A 15,925-nucleotide genomic window follows, 5' to 3' on the forward strand; every position below is an offset into this window, starting at 1 on the left:
GGGGACTGGAACTCACACCCTAGCCCCAGCAGACCCCAGGCTGTGCTGAAGAAGTTGATGAGAAGGGAGCTATCGGTGATGAAGGCTGACTTCAGGCCCAGGATCCGGAACGGTTTTATCTGCATCTCTGGTCCAGCCACAGCCAGGTCCCTCATGGAGGCGGGGCCCAGGGTCTCTGTCACCTGCTTGAATTTCTTCACCTGCATCTCAGCTAGACCTGAGGTCTGAAGAAAACTAGGCAGCTAACCCAATCCATTTTGTTTACTCAACCTCAACTTGTTATTCTGCTTGTGGCTAGAAATCTGGAAACCTCTGCCTTAAGGAAAGACCGGTGACGTTGGAACATGAAAAGAGGAGGCTCACTAATAAGCCTGGATGAAGCCAACACAGGCTCATCTTGTCATTTGCTGCTCTCATCTTGCTTTGTTGACTTACGTATTGCCTGGACTCTGAAAATGCCCCCAGACATGACCGAGCTGGAGAAATATGAGTTCTTCTGTTTCTTTGCTGTTCAGGCCTGCTGTATCCTAGAACTGATGGCTGAGAGAGACTCCAGCAGCCATCTTTCCCTCTAGCCCCAGAACACTACCAGGGGGACTGAATAGGATTTTTAGGAATAAAAACACAAGATCACCAAAAAAGATTTCCTTGATCTCATTTTTTAGATCAAAAGAATTATATCAACTGAATACTCATTGCCAATAAGAAAAGCATCTGTACCCACAATGATAGATTTAAGAAACAGATGCATAGCTCATGCAGTTCCTGAGCTGACCATCTTCAAGATAGTCTGAACTCATCTTATCATTTTACAAATTAGGAATATGAAACCCAGATAAATAAAGTAACTTGCCCAAAGTCACATAATTCCTCTCCTTTAATGCTCATTGCCATGATGAATTTTTTTCCTTATAATTACAAACTAAATCATACTTGTAAGAAAAAACCAGAGTGATTAAGAATATGATGCTATCTAAGTGAAAGTTATCAATGAAATTAACTAGGGCATCCAATGTCTGGAATTCAAAGATATCTTAAAAATATTCAAAGTACTTAAAAATAATCTCAATCATACTTCATATTCCCAAAGGTAAGGACTCTTTCTTTTTAAATTCCAAAGTACCCAGACACTCCTTGATTTCATTAGCATTTTTCATCAGCTCTATTTTAGAACTTGGCATAAAAATATCTTCCTTTATCATTATCAGCAGCAGGCACCAACTTCCCATAAATCAACTGCACCTTCATATTGCAAGGACCATTTAATCACCCCAAACTTAGAAGTTTATAGCTCAACACCAACATATGCGTCTAAAAATAAATCCTCAAATATAAAATCACCGAACTGGAACTTAATAGGGTTAATCTTATAGTACCGGAGAATTCTATGCTAAAATTAGATTCGTTTGCAAAGATTCATTAAATATTCAGTTACAATAGAGGTTCTATGAAAGAATGATTGGGTTTATAAGAGGTCATATGCTCTAAACCTCGATCTGTTATACCACCTAAGAAGAGCTTTCAATGGTTCCCAGCAATGTCTATAAACAAAAGTAATTTCGGGAGGCCTGTCTAGTATTTAACAATCCCAACTCAAAACCTGAGTGTTCCTCCAAAGCAGTCTGAAGTATAATTCGGCCTTTTAAAGGCTAAAATAAAAACTAAATAATCATGGTTTAGTAAAAAAAAATAAATAAATAAATAAATTTAAAAAAAAAAAAAGGCTAACAGGCTAAACTCCAAGAATTTGGTTTTAACCTTTGAGGTAGAAGTTTAATACTATAGTACTAGTCCCTGGCTTGATAAAATACACATATGTTTATCAATGGCTACTCCACAGAAGGTCTTGAGTTCATATAAACCTACAGTGATTAACTGAACAACAACAACAATCATCAAAATAGTATGGTACTGGTATCAAGATCAGATCACTGAAATAGACTAGAGACCAGAAATAGCCCCGCATACTTTTGAAGGTGGCAGACATGCTCATTATCTTATTGTGGGGATGATGGTTTCATGAATGTACACATATGTCAAAACTTCTCAAACTGTATACGTCATGTGCACCTGGGACTTCCCCGGTAGCCCCGTGGGTAAGACTCCACATTCCCAATGCAGGGGGTCCTGGCTGGGAACGAGACCCTGCATGCCAAAACTGAGATCCTGCCTGTGGCGACTAAGACCTACCACAGCCAAATAAATAAATACATGCAGCTTATTTTATGTCAATTATACCTCAAGAGAGCTATTTTGTTTGATGTCACTCATTTTTCCAATGCCCTGTCTATTTTGTGGCAAACTGTTCCTGACTGATGGCAGTATTTACTCTCATTTCCCTGTACTCCTAAACTCATAGACAACTTTATGCCACGTCCCTTATAACTTTGCTATCGATGGCACTAATGTACACCACTCCCGGGGTTAATCATGGTTGGTTTAAGCCCATTGTAGTAAAACTATTTCTCTTTGCTCTCCCAGCTTCCCTTGCAGCTTGGGGTGACCATGTGACCCAATTCTGGCCTCTATGAAGTATAAGGGGATGCCTTTGGGGATTTCTGGGATATAGTTCTCTCCTGGATGAAAGCTGTCTGGCTTTACAGCCTGTCCTGCTTCGGACATGATGATTGGTGCTACAGAAGCTATCTTGCTACCAAGAGACAAAAATCTACAGATGAGGCTGAGGAAAACAGAAAGAAAATAAAGACCTGGATCCTTGACGTTGTTGAGATCTGCACCTAAAGTTGTATCTAAAACTTCAAGAAGCATAGGAATGACCTGGGGACTCTTGTTAAAATGCAGCTTCTAATTCAGTAGGCCTGAGGTGGGCCTAAGAGTCTCTAGTTAGAACAAGTTCCCGGGTGATGCAGACCACAACTTGAATAACAAGATTCTAGACTTCTTATACTATGAATAATAAACATGGCTTTATTTTATTAAGCCACCGTTAGAATCCTCTTATTTCCAGCTGAAATCTTTCCTAACTCATACTGATTGATTGGGGACCTTCATTCTGTTGTATTTTCACAGAAAAGGAGAGGGCTTCCATGGTGGTCCACTGCTTGAGACCACTTTGCAATTCAGGAACACGGGTTCAGTCCTGGTCCGGGAAGATCCCGCATGCTGCAGGGCAGCTAAGCCTGTGGGCCACAACTCCTGAAGCCTATGCACCTAGAGTCTGTGGACTACAACCAGAAAGTAACCCCCACTCACTGCAACTAGAGAAAACCCACGCACAGCAAAAAAGACCCAGTACAGCCAAAAATAAATAGATAACTTAAAAAGAAAAAAAAGGAGAAACATTTCTGAGTAGAACTTTTGTTTAACCTATCCAGTCCCAAAGCTCTGTGACACTGGCATGTAATCCTGAGGACTAAACCAACTCACAGAAGGCCAACCAAGATTTGAGGACATTTCCTATAATTGAAAGGTAATTTTTCTTTTCTCCTCCTTAACCAAAATAATCATTTACTTAGTCACTCAATCAGCTTTTCGTTCATTCATTCAAATATGATCAAGCACACAGCAGATGCAAGACACCGTGCTAAGCACTGGATACTTAGGAGAATAAACGCAGACTCTGCTTGCTCAGACTTGTGCCATTATAAGACAAGGTAGACAAGATAAAAGAGGGGCTGGCTTACAGTCTTCACGTCGTTGGTACCAATGATTCCTCCTATCTCCCCCAAATCCTTCAACAGCAGATTCAGGATCTCGGTGGCCCTTTTCTTCTGATGATTGCTAAGCTCCTGCAGCTGGCTCAGTTCTCTCTGCGTGGTTGTCAGCGTAGTCTGAAATACACATTTTAACAACAGATTTAAAGGGCCACCCGTCAATTTCATACACACAGTGTCATCAAGAATAATATCATGTAGGGTGGAGTTCTTTTATCCTTTCAGGTAATTTCGACAGGAGTCCTTTTAAGCCAAACTATGGTATAGCTCTGCATTCTCTGATAAGAAGAGGAAGTTGTCTTGGCCTGATATGTCATTTGTCTGCATATCAGATGATAATTTCCAGGTGAGTGGAATAAGTTATTAAAAACAAATAAAGCTCAAAAGGAGTCCTTATGTTTACAATGTGTAATCACATCTAATCCGACCTACCAGATGTTCTGTTTCAGTCCACATTCTTCAGGATACAAACATACCTGCAAACGTCTCCACCTCCACTTCCAAACAAACCTGCTCCCTGGGACCACTTCCAAATTCCCATCTGACTTCATAACAGATGGGTCTGGAAGGCCCAAAGGGACATTAATGAGTTTAGAGAACAACCAAGAAAAAGTCTTTCCATCTTCAAGTGAACCAGAACTGGACACTCTTCATCACATTTCAAATTTAGTCTGGTTCAACAGGAGATGGCTTCTAAATATACATAGCTTCTAAATATACATACCAGAAGCCCCATTTTACTACCAAACATTAACAAATTCATCCCTTTCCCATTCTTCATGTATGCTACCAATATGCATGTATTTTTAACTACCTAATTTAACAAACTCTCAACATCAACAAATTTGCCATCTTTTGGTTTCTTGGTATTAACTCAGCCAAAAGAGAAAATAATCTGCATAAATTATAGAATTGTAAAGGTTAATGCAAAGACATTTATGTAATTCTTCCATATGCAACTATTTTACTCGAGTATTTCTTAATAATCAAACTAAAAATAGTACCCTAAACTAGTCTAGTAGTACTTTGGTCTGACAGAAAATAAAACTTGTATCATGGAAAACGTTTCATTGTTTTGGGAAGCACCACAGACTAGTTAAAAAATCCTGCAGAAAACAGTAAGCCCCAAGAAATCTAAGTCTCCTTATTTCCTATGTAACTTCTGCTTTGTTTTTCTATTTTTCATTTTTGTTTTTATTTAGGCACTGCCACTGCTTATTTCATTTTGTTTTCAAAATCCACAGAAGCAGTAGTTCCTATCTTGGGAAACATTGAAAAGCCTTCCTACATGCAGCTGAATGTATGGAATAAGCAGCGTTTTCTATCTGCAGCATCTACGGTCAACAGATCGGCGCTTTCGTGCACCATCTGCTACTTCCCCTTGCTGGGAGGATGGTGGTTTTCCACCAAGCAGACTGGGCACAATCCCATGACACCAGGCCATTGGACTGAGGTGCCAAGGGCAGCTGGTTACAGCCACTCGGCTGCCCACCGCCCATCTTCCAAGTAGAAAAAGGAAAAATGGACACGTTCCACCAGCAGCCACCTCACCAAATGCTCACTGGCCCTCTGCCACTAGCTCCCTGTGCAGAACCAGCAGTATCTCTCACTGGGAGAATCTGAAAATTAGGAAGCGTGCAGATCGAAGCACTAGCTGAAAAACAGGACAACAGAGAAACCAGGACAGCTAGGTCCTAGGCGAGGACAAGCAGCGCTGGGGAAGGAATGGGCTGCATTCAGGAAGGTGTAAATAGGAAGAGTGGACTCCATGCCTTGCACGCTCCCCTGTCAATACAATGTTTTGGGAGTTATTTGCTAATACTGTAGCATGATGCACAGGTCCACGCTAAGTGTTTTATGTAAACTGTCACTAATTCCCATACCCTGAAAGGAACATGTTACTATCACCATTTTTACAGATAAGGAAATGAACACTGAAGTATTCATGTCTCGACTAAGGCTTAACAGTTAAAGTCAGATTTCTAACTAGGATTTTTCTGGCTCCAAAGTCTGCACTTTCTTGAGTATCCTATAAGGCATCACTTCTGGTGTTACAAATCCCCCAGATATAAAACAGACCTGACATGAAGATCTGGGGCAAGTGGACAAGTCACTCACACAAATTACTTCAATCATTGGAGGATTCACAGAATGCATCTGTGCTTAACACTGAAAAACCACTCAGCCAACTGCCATGCTACGTAGTGTCTTGTCAGTAAATATCAATAGAAGTACAGGAATGGCACCCGAGGAAGGCCCGCTCCCACACACAAATGCTCCAACCGTTTTCTGGGCCAGCTCGTCTGTCAGCTGCTCATTGGCCCTGGTCTTGTCCTCCACTTCCTGCGACTTCTGGTCGTAATTGACAGCCAGCTCCTCCAGAGCCTGGAGAACTTCTTTCACCTCGTCTTTGGCTGCCTCATTTTCAATCTGGAGCCGTGTCAGCTCCTCCTGAATCTTCTCATAGTCTCTTCTCGTGGAAGCTAAAAGCTGGGGAAATTAGATGGCATGGAATTGGTGACGCTAATGTTCAAAGGTTTATGTTCAGTGCTCTACGCAAAGATTAGAGAAAATAAGTTGAAAAAGCTCAGGATAACTAGAAACCATACTATATAACCATATGCTAAATGAAAAAACAGCATGTTGTCTTGAAAATATGTTTCTCTTTCTTTCTGTTTCTTTTGTATTTAAAGCTGCATAAGCTTAATTCCAAGAACTGATTACAGATCAAGAATCACACTTTTTAGCTGACTGGCTATTCCACATGTTGAACAAAGGATGAGGAGGAGTAATTTCCAAGGACTATAATAATACTTACATGGCTTTTTACTATTATCATTTTTTCACATTGTCAACTGGTCAATTTCAGAGTCAATCAAAACAGTATAAAAGAGCAGTCCCTAATTTTTCTTAATATTCATCATGGATTACAGAAGAATTTGCCCTCCACATTAACACTAGTCAAAAAGTGAATGACTGACTTTATGGATACTTTCATTATTTTTGTGCTTACTGTATTTTCTGATTTGCTTATAGTGAACAGAGATTGTCTCGACAGCATAGAAAAATAGTAAGAGTCTTCACTGTAGCAAAAAGTAAAGCTTATCACAGCAGTTGTACCAAGCTGGAGATGCACAGCCACAGAACGGGAGGGAGAAGGCAGGCAGCACTAAACAAATGGAAGCCTCAACTACAGTGAAGAGGAAAATCAATTAAATATGGTTCCTGCCAAGAGGACTGTTTGCGCAGAGGGCATAATCACTATCCTAAAGAGATGACGGGCAACAAAAAGGAAGAGAAGAAAATGGTAAGAGAGTGTGTTACATCTATGAGAGGGGTGGGAATGGGGCCATGAACCATAGCCACTTGCTGTAACTGTATCATATGAGCCAACCCATCGCATTTTAGCAACAAAGCAAGAAACACCCTAAAGCACAAAAGAGGAAACATACTTAGGCCCTCAGCAAGGGAATTACGAACCATCTATATTTGATAGATTGGCTATCTGCTCTTTGCTTAGGTTCCTGTTTTGTAAAATACTTGGCAAAAATACCACGTAATAAAGACATCTACTAGAGAACTGTGTGCCATCCAGGGAGAGACTGAAAAAAATTTGCCTCCTTGTAAGTGTATCACATATATACTAACACAGCGCTTGGACCCCTATCTTCTGTTGCTTTCCTCTTCTCTACAGTCTACATTTGTTCTTTGAGTACTTTTTTCCCTACAAGACAGCACAAGAACATGGTGTATATCAAAGACCTGAGTTACCTGATTTGCAAAGCTAAGACAAGGCTGAAATGGAATGAACCAGGCGTGCTAGGCCCTGGGTATGAGGAAGCAGGATCATCCTTGCCCCACTACCAAGCTCCTCTGTCTCTGCTCTTCATAGATTGTGTAGCAACCAGTTACTCTCAAAACCCTAGAGCTCCACCAAGTCAGACATTTATTTCCTAAATTCAGCTAAAATCAGCTTTTAGCAGCCACTGAAAGGAAATCTACCAAGAAATTTCCATGATTCAGTGATTTTTTTAAAAAAAACTCTTTGCAAATTAAATTTCTGGAATAGCCACAACAGACAGTCATAAAAGAACTTTGCAAAAAGAAAAATTTTATTGCATTCTTTACCTCATCCTGATCCAACATCTGTTGCTTTAGCTTTTCAGCCAGCTGGCTCTGTTGGTTAATTTCATCATCCTGAAACGAAACATCATGTTTAATTTTTTGTGGTTAGTTATGTCATTTTTGATAGCCTGGTTTCTCGATGGACGGCAGTCAGATACCAGGATGCCAGCTGTAAGCTTGCTAATAAGATGAAGCAAATGGTGTGGTGCCTCCTCGCAGATGAGAGATTGGTTCAAATACCACTTCACCCACCTTTTTCAGCTGATGAAACATTTAGATATTCTGGGAAAATCAATATCCTCCACATTCAACTCAATTCCTTCTCATCCAGAAATCAGCGATGTAGGGCTTGGAAACTGAAAGGGACTCTGGAGTTATCCCTTCCAACTCAAAGATGTTAACAGTGAATTCCTAGCTCAAAAAATTAGGGAGTGAATCTCTAACCACTTGTACTGTAACAGGCACACGTCCCGAAGCTTGTCAAACACATCTGTGAGTGGGAACACTGCCATGTGACAGGTGAAAGAGACCAGTATTTCCACTTCAAACCTCTTACTTAGACTAGGAAACATTTACTAGAGAATTCATCTTTGGCATTAGAGAGCTGCCTTTGATTAGGAGCTAAATTTCTTACCAGTCTGAAAAAACCTCAAGGAAGCTGGCATGCAGAAATACGATTGCTTCGTTTCTGGTGTGTCACTGAAGTGGGAAAGGATCTCCCCACAGACTAATTCGCTCTTCTCGCTCTCAGCTTCTGCCGCTAGGTGTTGCTGCCACAAAAGCCGGAGCTGCCGCCTCCCACGACCCAGCGTAAGCATCTCCACCTCTCCCCTCCCTAGATGTGGTCCACAACGGCAGGTGGCCAGCACCTAACTGCATGAGATTCAGTCTTGGTTACAAAGGTTTTCATGAGTTCAAAGGAAATTGTGAAGCGCAGCCTGTGCAGAAAGACAGCACGGCTTCCCATGTGCCTCTACCTTAGGAACAAGAGAACATCCTGTGTGATGACGCTTCTGGGGTCTAAACCTCGAGCAGAGTTCAGTCCAGTTCAGTAGTCCTGTGCTCCTCTTTGCACCAGGAGCTGCCCAGGTGTTTCCACCAGCAGCCCCTAAGACAACCACCTGTACCGCACTGTCCTCCTTTTCCAGAGTGGGGGCTCGAGGGGAAAGTCAAGGGCCTGGGTTGCAGGTCCTCAGTTTTCCCCAGGATACTCTCCTGCCTGTTCGGTTGGGTCAGTTCATCCTCTTAAATCAGATTAACCACTATCACAGCCTGATGCTTTCCACAGCGCAAGAAAATTCTAGCATTAATATTATGAGATCTGTGTCTCCTTTTCCTTTGTATAGAACATCTTTTGGGCTTATTTCTCTGCTCAGGGAGATCATGTTTCTACTGAACTTTCTAACACCAACTCAACTATATTTTATATATAGGAAAAGTCAAATGCCAGAATGTTTTCTGGAAAGTGCTTAGAAATCTATTATCCATGGACTAGATCTTAATAGCTGGCATCAGGCCTGTGTCAACAGGTTCTAAGAGATGCACTTGAATGTATAGATATGGACTCCACAGCACATCTGACCCTGAAGTTTTGAAAATTTTTTTACAAGTTAAAAATTCTTTAATGGTTCTAAAAAATACTCATGGCTTTCCTCTTGAAGTCAGATTTCTGGCAGGAGAATTAGGGAAATTACACCACAGTAACTGAAATCTCTCCAAAAAAAAAGGTTATTTCCCCAACTAGAAGACTATTATGTTGGACATATTTTCTCTTCTACTATATAAACTTAGGATGTCAGTTACCAGGAACGGTTTTAGTGTTTATGTTCCTCAGTGCACAAATATTAAACAACTTAACATAAAAGACTCAAGAAGTTTAACATGGAAGAGCTGCCACCTCTTCCCCGGGACGTATAAGCAATGGCTACAAGTGACATAAATCACGAGAGGCAGAATAGTAGCTCAAGCGCTTTGTTCTTATACTGTGTTCATTTCAAAGCCTGATGACGTGGGCTCGCTCCTGATGGGTGATGGACTGAGAGACGGTTATGTTTGAGGCACCATGAGAAATCAAGGGCCCTTAGCCTGTCTGGAAAGGATGACGACCAAGGACTACATTATGACAACATGAATCGCTTATGTCAGAGACATTTCCAAACCTACACTTACCCTTTCTTAAGGAAACTTCTCTAAGGAATTAGCATAGTCTGTTGTGTTGTGTTTTTTTTTCTTAATTTTCAAATTTTTCAGAGGAAGATGTGCTGTGCAGTCAATATCTATACATTCAAGCCCATCTTTTAGAATATGTTTATACATGCTCACTCGGATGCCAATTGTTAAGATCTGGTCTGTGGATAATGGATTAGCAGGCACTTTTCAGAAAACATTCTGGTATTTGAAATAAGTGAGTTGTCAATAGGTTACTGGTCTCCCTTAATGACAAAGATGTGTTTGTTGCAATGGTACTCAGTGAAATGATTCAATGAATACCATCAGTTCAACTCCTACTTACACTTAGCTCTGCTCTTACATCTCCATCAGTACAGAAGCTCTGGAGAGGTGATGGGAAATCAGAAACAGTGCCGGTGCCAAACTGCCTGTCTTAACAACTCTGCTCTTAGCCCACCTCTGCACCACCACCCTTGGATACCCCCATCATGTGGCTTCTCCCTTAAACAAACAGAAAGGGAGGAGATAGAAAAGAAAGAAACTAATATTTAGCGGCATCTGCTATGTCCTAGCACAGAAGGCAATGGCACCCCACTCCAGTACTCTTGCCTGGAAAATCCCATGGACGGGGGAGCCTGGTGGGCTGTAGTCCATGGGGTCGCGAAGAGTCGGACGTGACTGAGCGACTTCATTTTCACTTTTCACTTTCATGCACTGGAGAAGGAAATGGCAACCCACTCCAGTGTTCTTGCCTGGAGAATCCCAGGGACGGGGGAGCCTGGTGGGCTGCCGTCTATGGGGTCACACAGAGTTGGACATGACTGAAGTGACTTAGCAGCAGCAGCAGCAGAAGCAGCAGCAGCAGCAGCAGCTATGTCCTAGAATCGTTTACTCCCCAATGCAACCTTCTGAAGTAACAGATGTGAGCTCCATGTTACAGATAAGAAAAACAACTTCAGCAGATGGGTCATCAGCCCAGGTCGCAACATTGTTAAGCCACAGGACTGACTCTAAAGTCCCTGCTTTTCCATCACACAGCACTGCCTTAGAAAATCACCTGTCCTTCGACCCCTGGAGGGGCAGCACGGAGGGGCAGCACAGAGGGACAGAGGGGGCAGCGGGAAGAAGAACACATAGAATCTTTCTTCCAGCACATTCAAGACAAATTCATTAGGACTGACAAGTTCCTCATTTCAAAGGCTGAAGCCAAAACAGGATGAGCACTGGACTGGGAGTCAGAAGATGTGTAAGCTCATTGTAGCTCTGCCACCTCCAGGCAATGTAAGTCATCTAAGCACCCTGGGCTAGCATCTTATCTAAACCTAGATACTTTCAGCACTGCCACTAATCATCTATGAAGGTGCCCTGTCCCAACTCATGTGTTCTTAAAAGTATCAAACCATCAGCATCATCAGAAGCATGAAATAGCTTCTAGAACTTTAAAAGGCGGACAAATAAAAATGACACCTGATAAGACATACCCAGGCCATCCATGGGTAGAGACACAAATGGCATGACAAGCTTCAGTGTCCCCCAGCCAAGCTGAGGCTTTGGGGCTCAAGTCCTTTCCCAGATCTCTCAGCATCACCCTGTGATGGACCACAAATGCTAATCTCAAAATGTATGCTTACCAGGGTTTTCAAAACATACACTAAAGGAAAAGAATATGACAGAAAATGTCCTAGGCTAGGAATTAGGAGGCAGAGCTCCAGGGTTAGTTCTGCCAGCTACCAACTGAAAACTGCCAAGGCCTGGCATTGCCTACATTTCAGATGCCGAATTCAAGACTCTAAAGTTTTCTCAGATCCATGAAAAATCCTCATGCTACCAGGGTAAAAAGATCCCAATTCCGACCATGTTTGGTTTCTATTTGTAGAGAACAGAGGGCAGAATCAGGTTATGACCCCACATCCAGGATTCTTTGGGGATACTAAAAATGAACCCTTCAATTCTAAATGAGAAAAAATAATTGCAATATGCTTCAACAGTAACATTTCTTTGGAGAAACAAAAAAATCCACAGAGACTGCTCACTTACTTATTGATCTCCCTTTTCTCTCGCTTTGTTTGAGGTTTTACATTAAATACCTGGGTAGAAAGAGAAGGGTAACAATATGTCTACAGCCTAAAAAGTAATTAATCCAGCTCTCACAGCATGAATATCTTATTAAATATGTCACCCAAAGGGTAGGGTGACCCCAGTTTAACACTGTATAATGCAAACTCCCAGAGCCACAAGCACAAAGAGAACCAGCTTCCTTAGGGCAAGCAGTCACATTTCCCTTGTAAAGGTGAGACCAGACTCTGAGCTTTACTCAGAAGAAAGAGGCTTGTAAGATTAATGACAACGTTAACATAACAAAGCTGTTCTATCCAAGCCAGAGGTGTCCCCAAGCACTCTGAGCTGAACCACAGCAGGAAAGATGAAATCAGATTAAAAATACCAGCAACTGATGAAATGAACTGAAAGGATTTAAGCATTCCAAGGGCAATATGCCAAGGTCACGTGAAACATCAATTTAATTTCCTTTGCCTCTGGGATTCCTAACCTGACCTTCACTGGGGATGAGTGAGACAGTGTCCTCCAAGATCTCTCTTCCTTTATTCCAATTTGTGCACTGACAGGATTCTTTGAGTCCCAAAAGTCTGTCAAGAAATTGGACATCCCTAATCAGCATATCCAAACGACTTCATTCAAGAGGATGCCCCTTTCTGATGCTATTACCGGCTCCTCATTCCAGGACCTTAGAGCTACATGATCAAAGTGCACACTTGAGTTTTGGGAGCCACCACCTTTGCCCCTAGAGCTGGGACACTGCTGGAATTTCCAAGAGGTGACAGACAAGCCCAGAGAAGAAAAGAAGGGAGAATTAAACAAAGTTCACTCACCCTCCACCCTCATGCTATGATAAGGTCCCATCCAGTCTCTAGATGTGAAGATTCTGTCTGCCGAGGCCAATCTTTCAATCAAATTTCCACGAAAGTTTCCATCCCCCATGAATCCAGTTCCCCCAGTGGCGCTAGTGGTAAAGAACCCGTCGCCCAATGCAGGAGACATAAGAGATGCTGGTTCAATCCTTGGGTCAAGAAGATCCCCTGGAGGAGGGCCTGGCATCCCCACTCTAGTATTCTTGCCTGGAGAATCCCAGGGACAGAGAAGCCTGCTGGGCTACAGTCCATGGGGTCACGAAGAGTCAGACAGGACTGAGGCGACTTAGCACACAACACAGCCCAATAAAGAGCTAGGGTAAGCATTAGGAAAACTGACATAAACATCAGTCTTCAGTCTTACATCAGGTTGCATGGGGCTTGAGCTACTTCCAGCCAGTAAGTCTAGGACCTGCTACCTTTAGCTTTTGTACCAGTGTGAGGTCTATAAACTCTGACCACAGACCTTATCATCCAGTTGTCGGTAGAGACTGGAGATCTCCTCATCGTACTTCTCCTTCTCCTCTGCAGAGATGCCAGCAACCACAGGAGCAATGTTGTCTATGACGGGCGTGTTATCACAGGGCTCTAGACTCTTCTGGTCCTTGGCACTGATCTGTTCATCTTCAGGCACAGCTTCTCCTGCAAAGCACAGCCAAGAGGAGTTAGGCATTGAAGAAATTTAGCATGCAGCCCTCCAGAAAAAGTTACAGAAATAGTCACTCCATGAAAAAGACACAAAGGACACAATGAGGAGCTGTTTAAAGTTAATAGTTTGTCGTTTGACAAGAAAGGTCGTAGTTAATTGACCAAAACGAGTATAAGGAGGAAGATTATGTAACACCCCCTTGCTCCTGATGTAAACTGGCTCCATCAACCATGCAAGCTCTCAACTAATCCAACTTTGCAGCGATACCCAGAATTTTTTGCAAACATTTTTCTTTTGTTGAAGAATATGCTGGGGCTTTACTAGAATCATGTTCTCTTTGGTGATGGATTCAAAGGGAAGCAGACCTCTGAGGCACTCTAGTTACAATTAATTAGGTTACTGTTTCATTAATAGCAACAGCCAAGTCAAGGAACAAATTCACCATTGTCAACAGAACACTGTAGGGCCCAAATATTCACGCTTTGAGAATCCCTGACTCTGAAGGAGGAAGTTGGGGTGGCCCCAGGACCCAGGAACTCTGACTGACATTACACACACACACACACACACACACACACACACACACACATTTCCACTACCACTCTCTCCCCCAGGAAGTCAGAGTTAATTGGCGGACTGGAGAGTTCAAATAGAATAATTTCCTGTGATATCAGGTAGTCCCAGGAAAGAAGCAGCAGCCCACCGAGAATACCATGCAGACTCCTCCCTGCTTCTCAGTCTGCAGAGGAGCATCGTTGGTGCCTTCGAAGGAAACAGTACCAAATGTGACTGTGCAAACTGAGCGAAAAGGGGAAGTTCTTAAACCGGCCGAGGGCTATCCCCAACAAGAAAACCACCTCGCAAAGACAGACTGCAAAAACGGAGTCTATGGAAAGCATTCAGCTCAGCTTAAATATCTACTTGGAAAGCAAATCAAAACCAAACATACTTTTCCATCACAATGTTTACCATCAGCTTCACACTCAATTTGCTACAATCAGTGAGTGTCTGCAACGTTCCAGGCCTCACCCAGTTCTCAGCCCGTAAAATGTATTCTGTGGAAATTCCCCAGGAAAACTGTCCGGAGCCAGAGGGAATTTCTCAAAGAAAAAACAACAACAAAAGGCACCCAAAGACAAATGGCAGAACTTAACTCCTAATCCATGGCTTCATGAAAAGTATGCATCACATCTCGAGAAACCCCCTGAACACTGACCGTGTACATTTATCTCAATATAAACAAAGCACTTTGTGATGGGTTAGCTTTATTGCTTAAGACTCCGTTATCTCACTCGATAATCACAAAATGGTACCATAGGCCTCCAGCTCAAACAAAACTAACACTCAGTGATTTCACCTTGATATCACAGTTCCATTTGAAGCAGCAACTTGAGCCAAAACCTGGAATAAATTATTACTCTGCTGAATATAAAACTGAGCCAACTGTTTTTCCTTCTAAAGCTCAACCGGACTGTACTGTACCTAAGCCTTTTTCTAAAATTATTGACCTGAAACAAAATCAGAATATCAGAGTAGCCTTTGAACTGAACCTGAACCAAATCAATATTTCATTCAGTTCCAATTCTTGGTTTAAAGCATCTACCAGCAATCTTAGTGTACAAACTGGATTTCATCCAATTAAAGCACCTATATTCTCTACAGTCTGCTAAGTCCATGGGCTATAAAAGCTGTACAGTGAAAAAAAAAAAAAAGCTGTACAGTGTTCTATTTAGTTTCCAAGTTTTTTTTTTCTGTTTGTTTAAAACATTATAAATATAAAATTATAAATATAAATATATGTCTTTTTCTAACTGTATAGTATATACTAAAATTTGAAAGCCCTCTTTCACCTCTACCTCCCAATTCTGTTCCTTCTTAAGAGAATTTCACCATTAACACTTTGTAAATGTCCTTCTCCCACTTGGATCATGACTGTACATCTAATTTTTCAGTTCTAGCTTCTGAAATTTATGAACAGGGCAATCCAGAGCAGTATGAACTGATCTTCCAGTTAAATCTTATAAAGAGGAAATTCTTAATTGCACTGGACCAGAAGGCAAGCAGAACATAGTCATACTGTCCACAGGCCAGTTCAGGCCAAGTCCAGAGTTATGACATAAAAACATCTGAAAGAGGCATCCGAAACCCTGTGCTCTTTGGTTCCGAATGCCCAGAGAGGCAGTGATACCGTGAGACTGGGTCAGCTAAGGAGTTGCCTGGGGCTTGCCTGGTGGCTTAGATGGTCAAGAATCTGCCTGCAATGCAGGGGACTCGGCTTCCATCCCTGGCTCAGGAAGGTCCCCCAGAGAAGGGAATAACTACCCACTCCAATATTCTTGCCTGGAGAATTTCATGAACAAGGGATCCTGGTGGGCTACAGT

The 15,925-nt window shown here is 42.1% G+C and overlaps 1 protein-coding gene across 1 annotated transcript in view; it reads right to left on the minus strand.

The window, feature by feature from the left end:
- KIF5C (kinesin family member 5C) overlaps positions 1-15,925 on the minus strand; it is a 164,606-nt gene that overhangs the window by 42,364 nt on the left and 106,317 nt on the right. Inside the window, exons 12-15 of the mRNA XM_069577606.1 lie at positions 13,362-13,537; positions 7,803-7,871; positions 5,958-6,164; positions 3,645-3,791 (exon numbers count right to left, since the gene is read on the minus strand). Of these exons, the coding sequence (XP_069433707.1) occupies positions 3,645-3,791; positions 5,958-6,164; positions 7,803-7,871; positions 13,362-13,537 (599 nt within the window). The remainder of the gene's footprint in view (positions 1-3,644; positions 3,792-5,957; positions 6,165-7,802; positions 7,872-13,361; positions 13,538-15,925) is intronic.

The sequence above is a fragment of the Ovis canadensis genome, chromosome 2 (genome assembly GCF_042477335.2).
Source record: "Ovis canadensis isolate MfBH-ARS-UI-01 breed Bighorn chromosome 2, ARS-UI_OviCan_v2, whole genome shotgun sequence".
NCBI classification, from domain to species: Eukaryota; Metazoa; Chordata; class Mammalia; order Artiodactyla; family Bovidae; genus Ovis; species Ovis canadensis.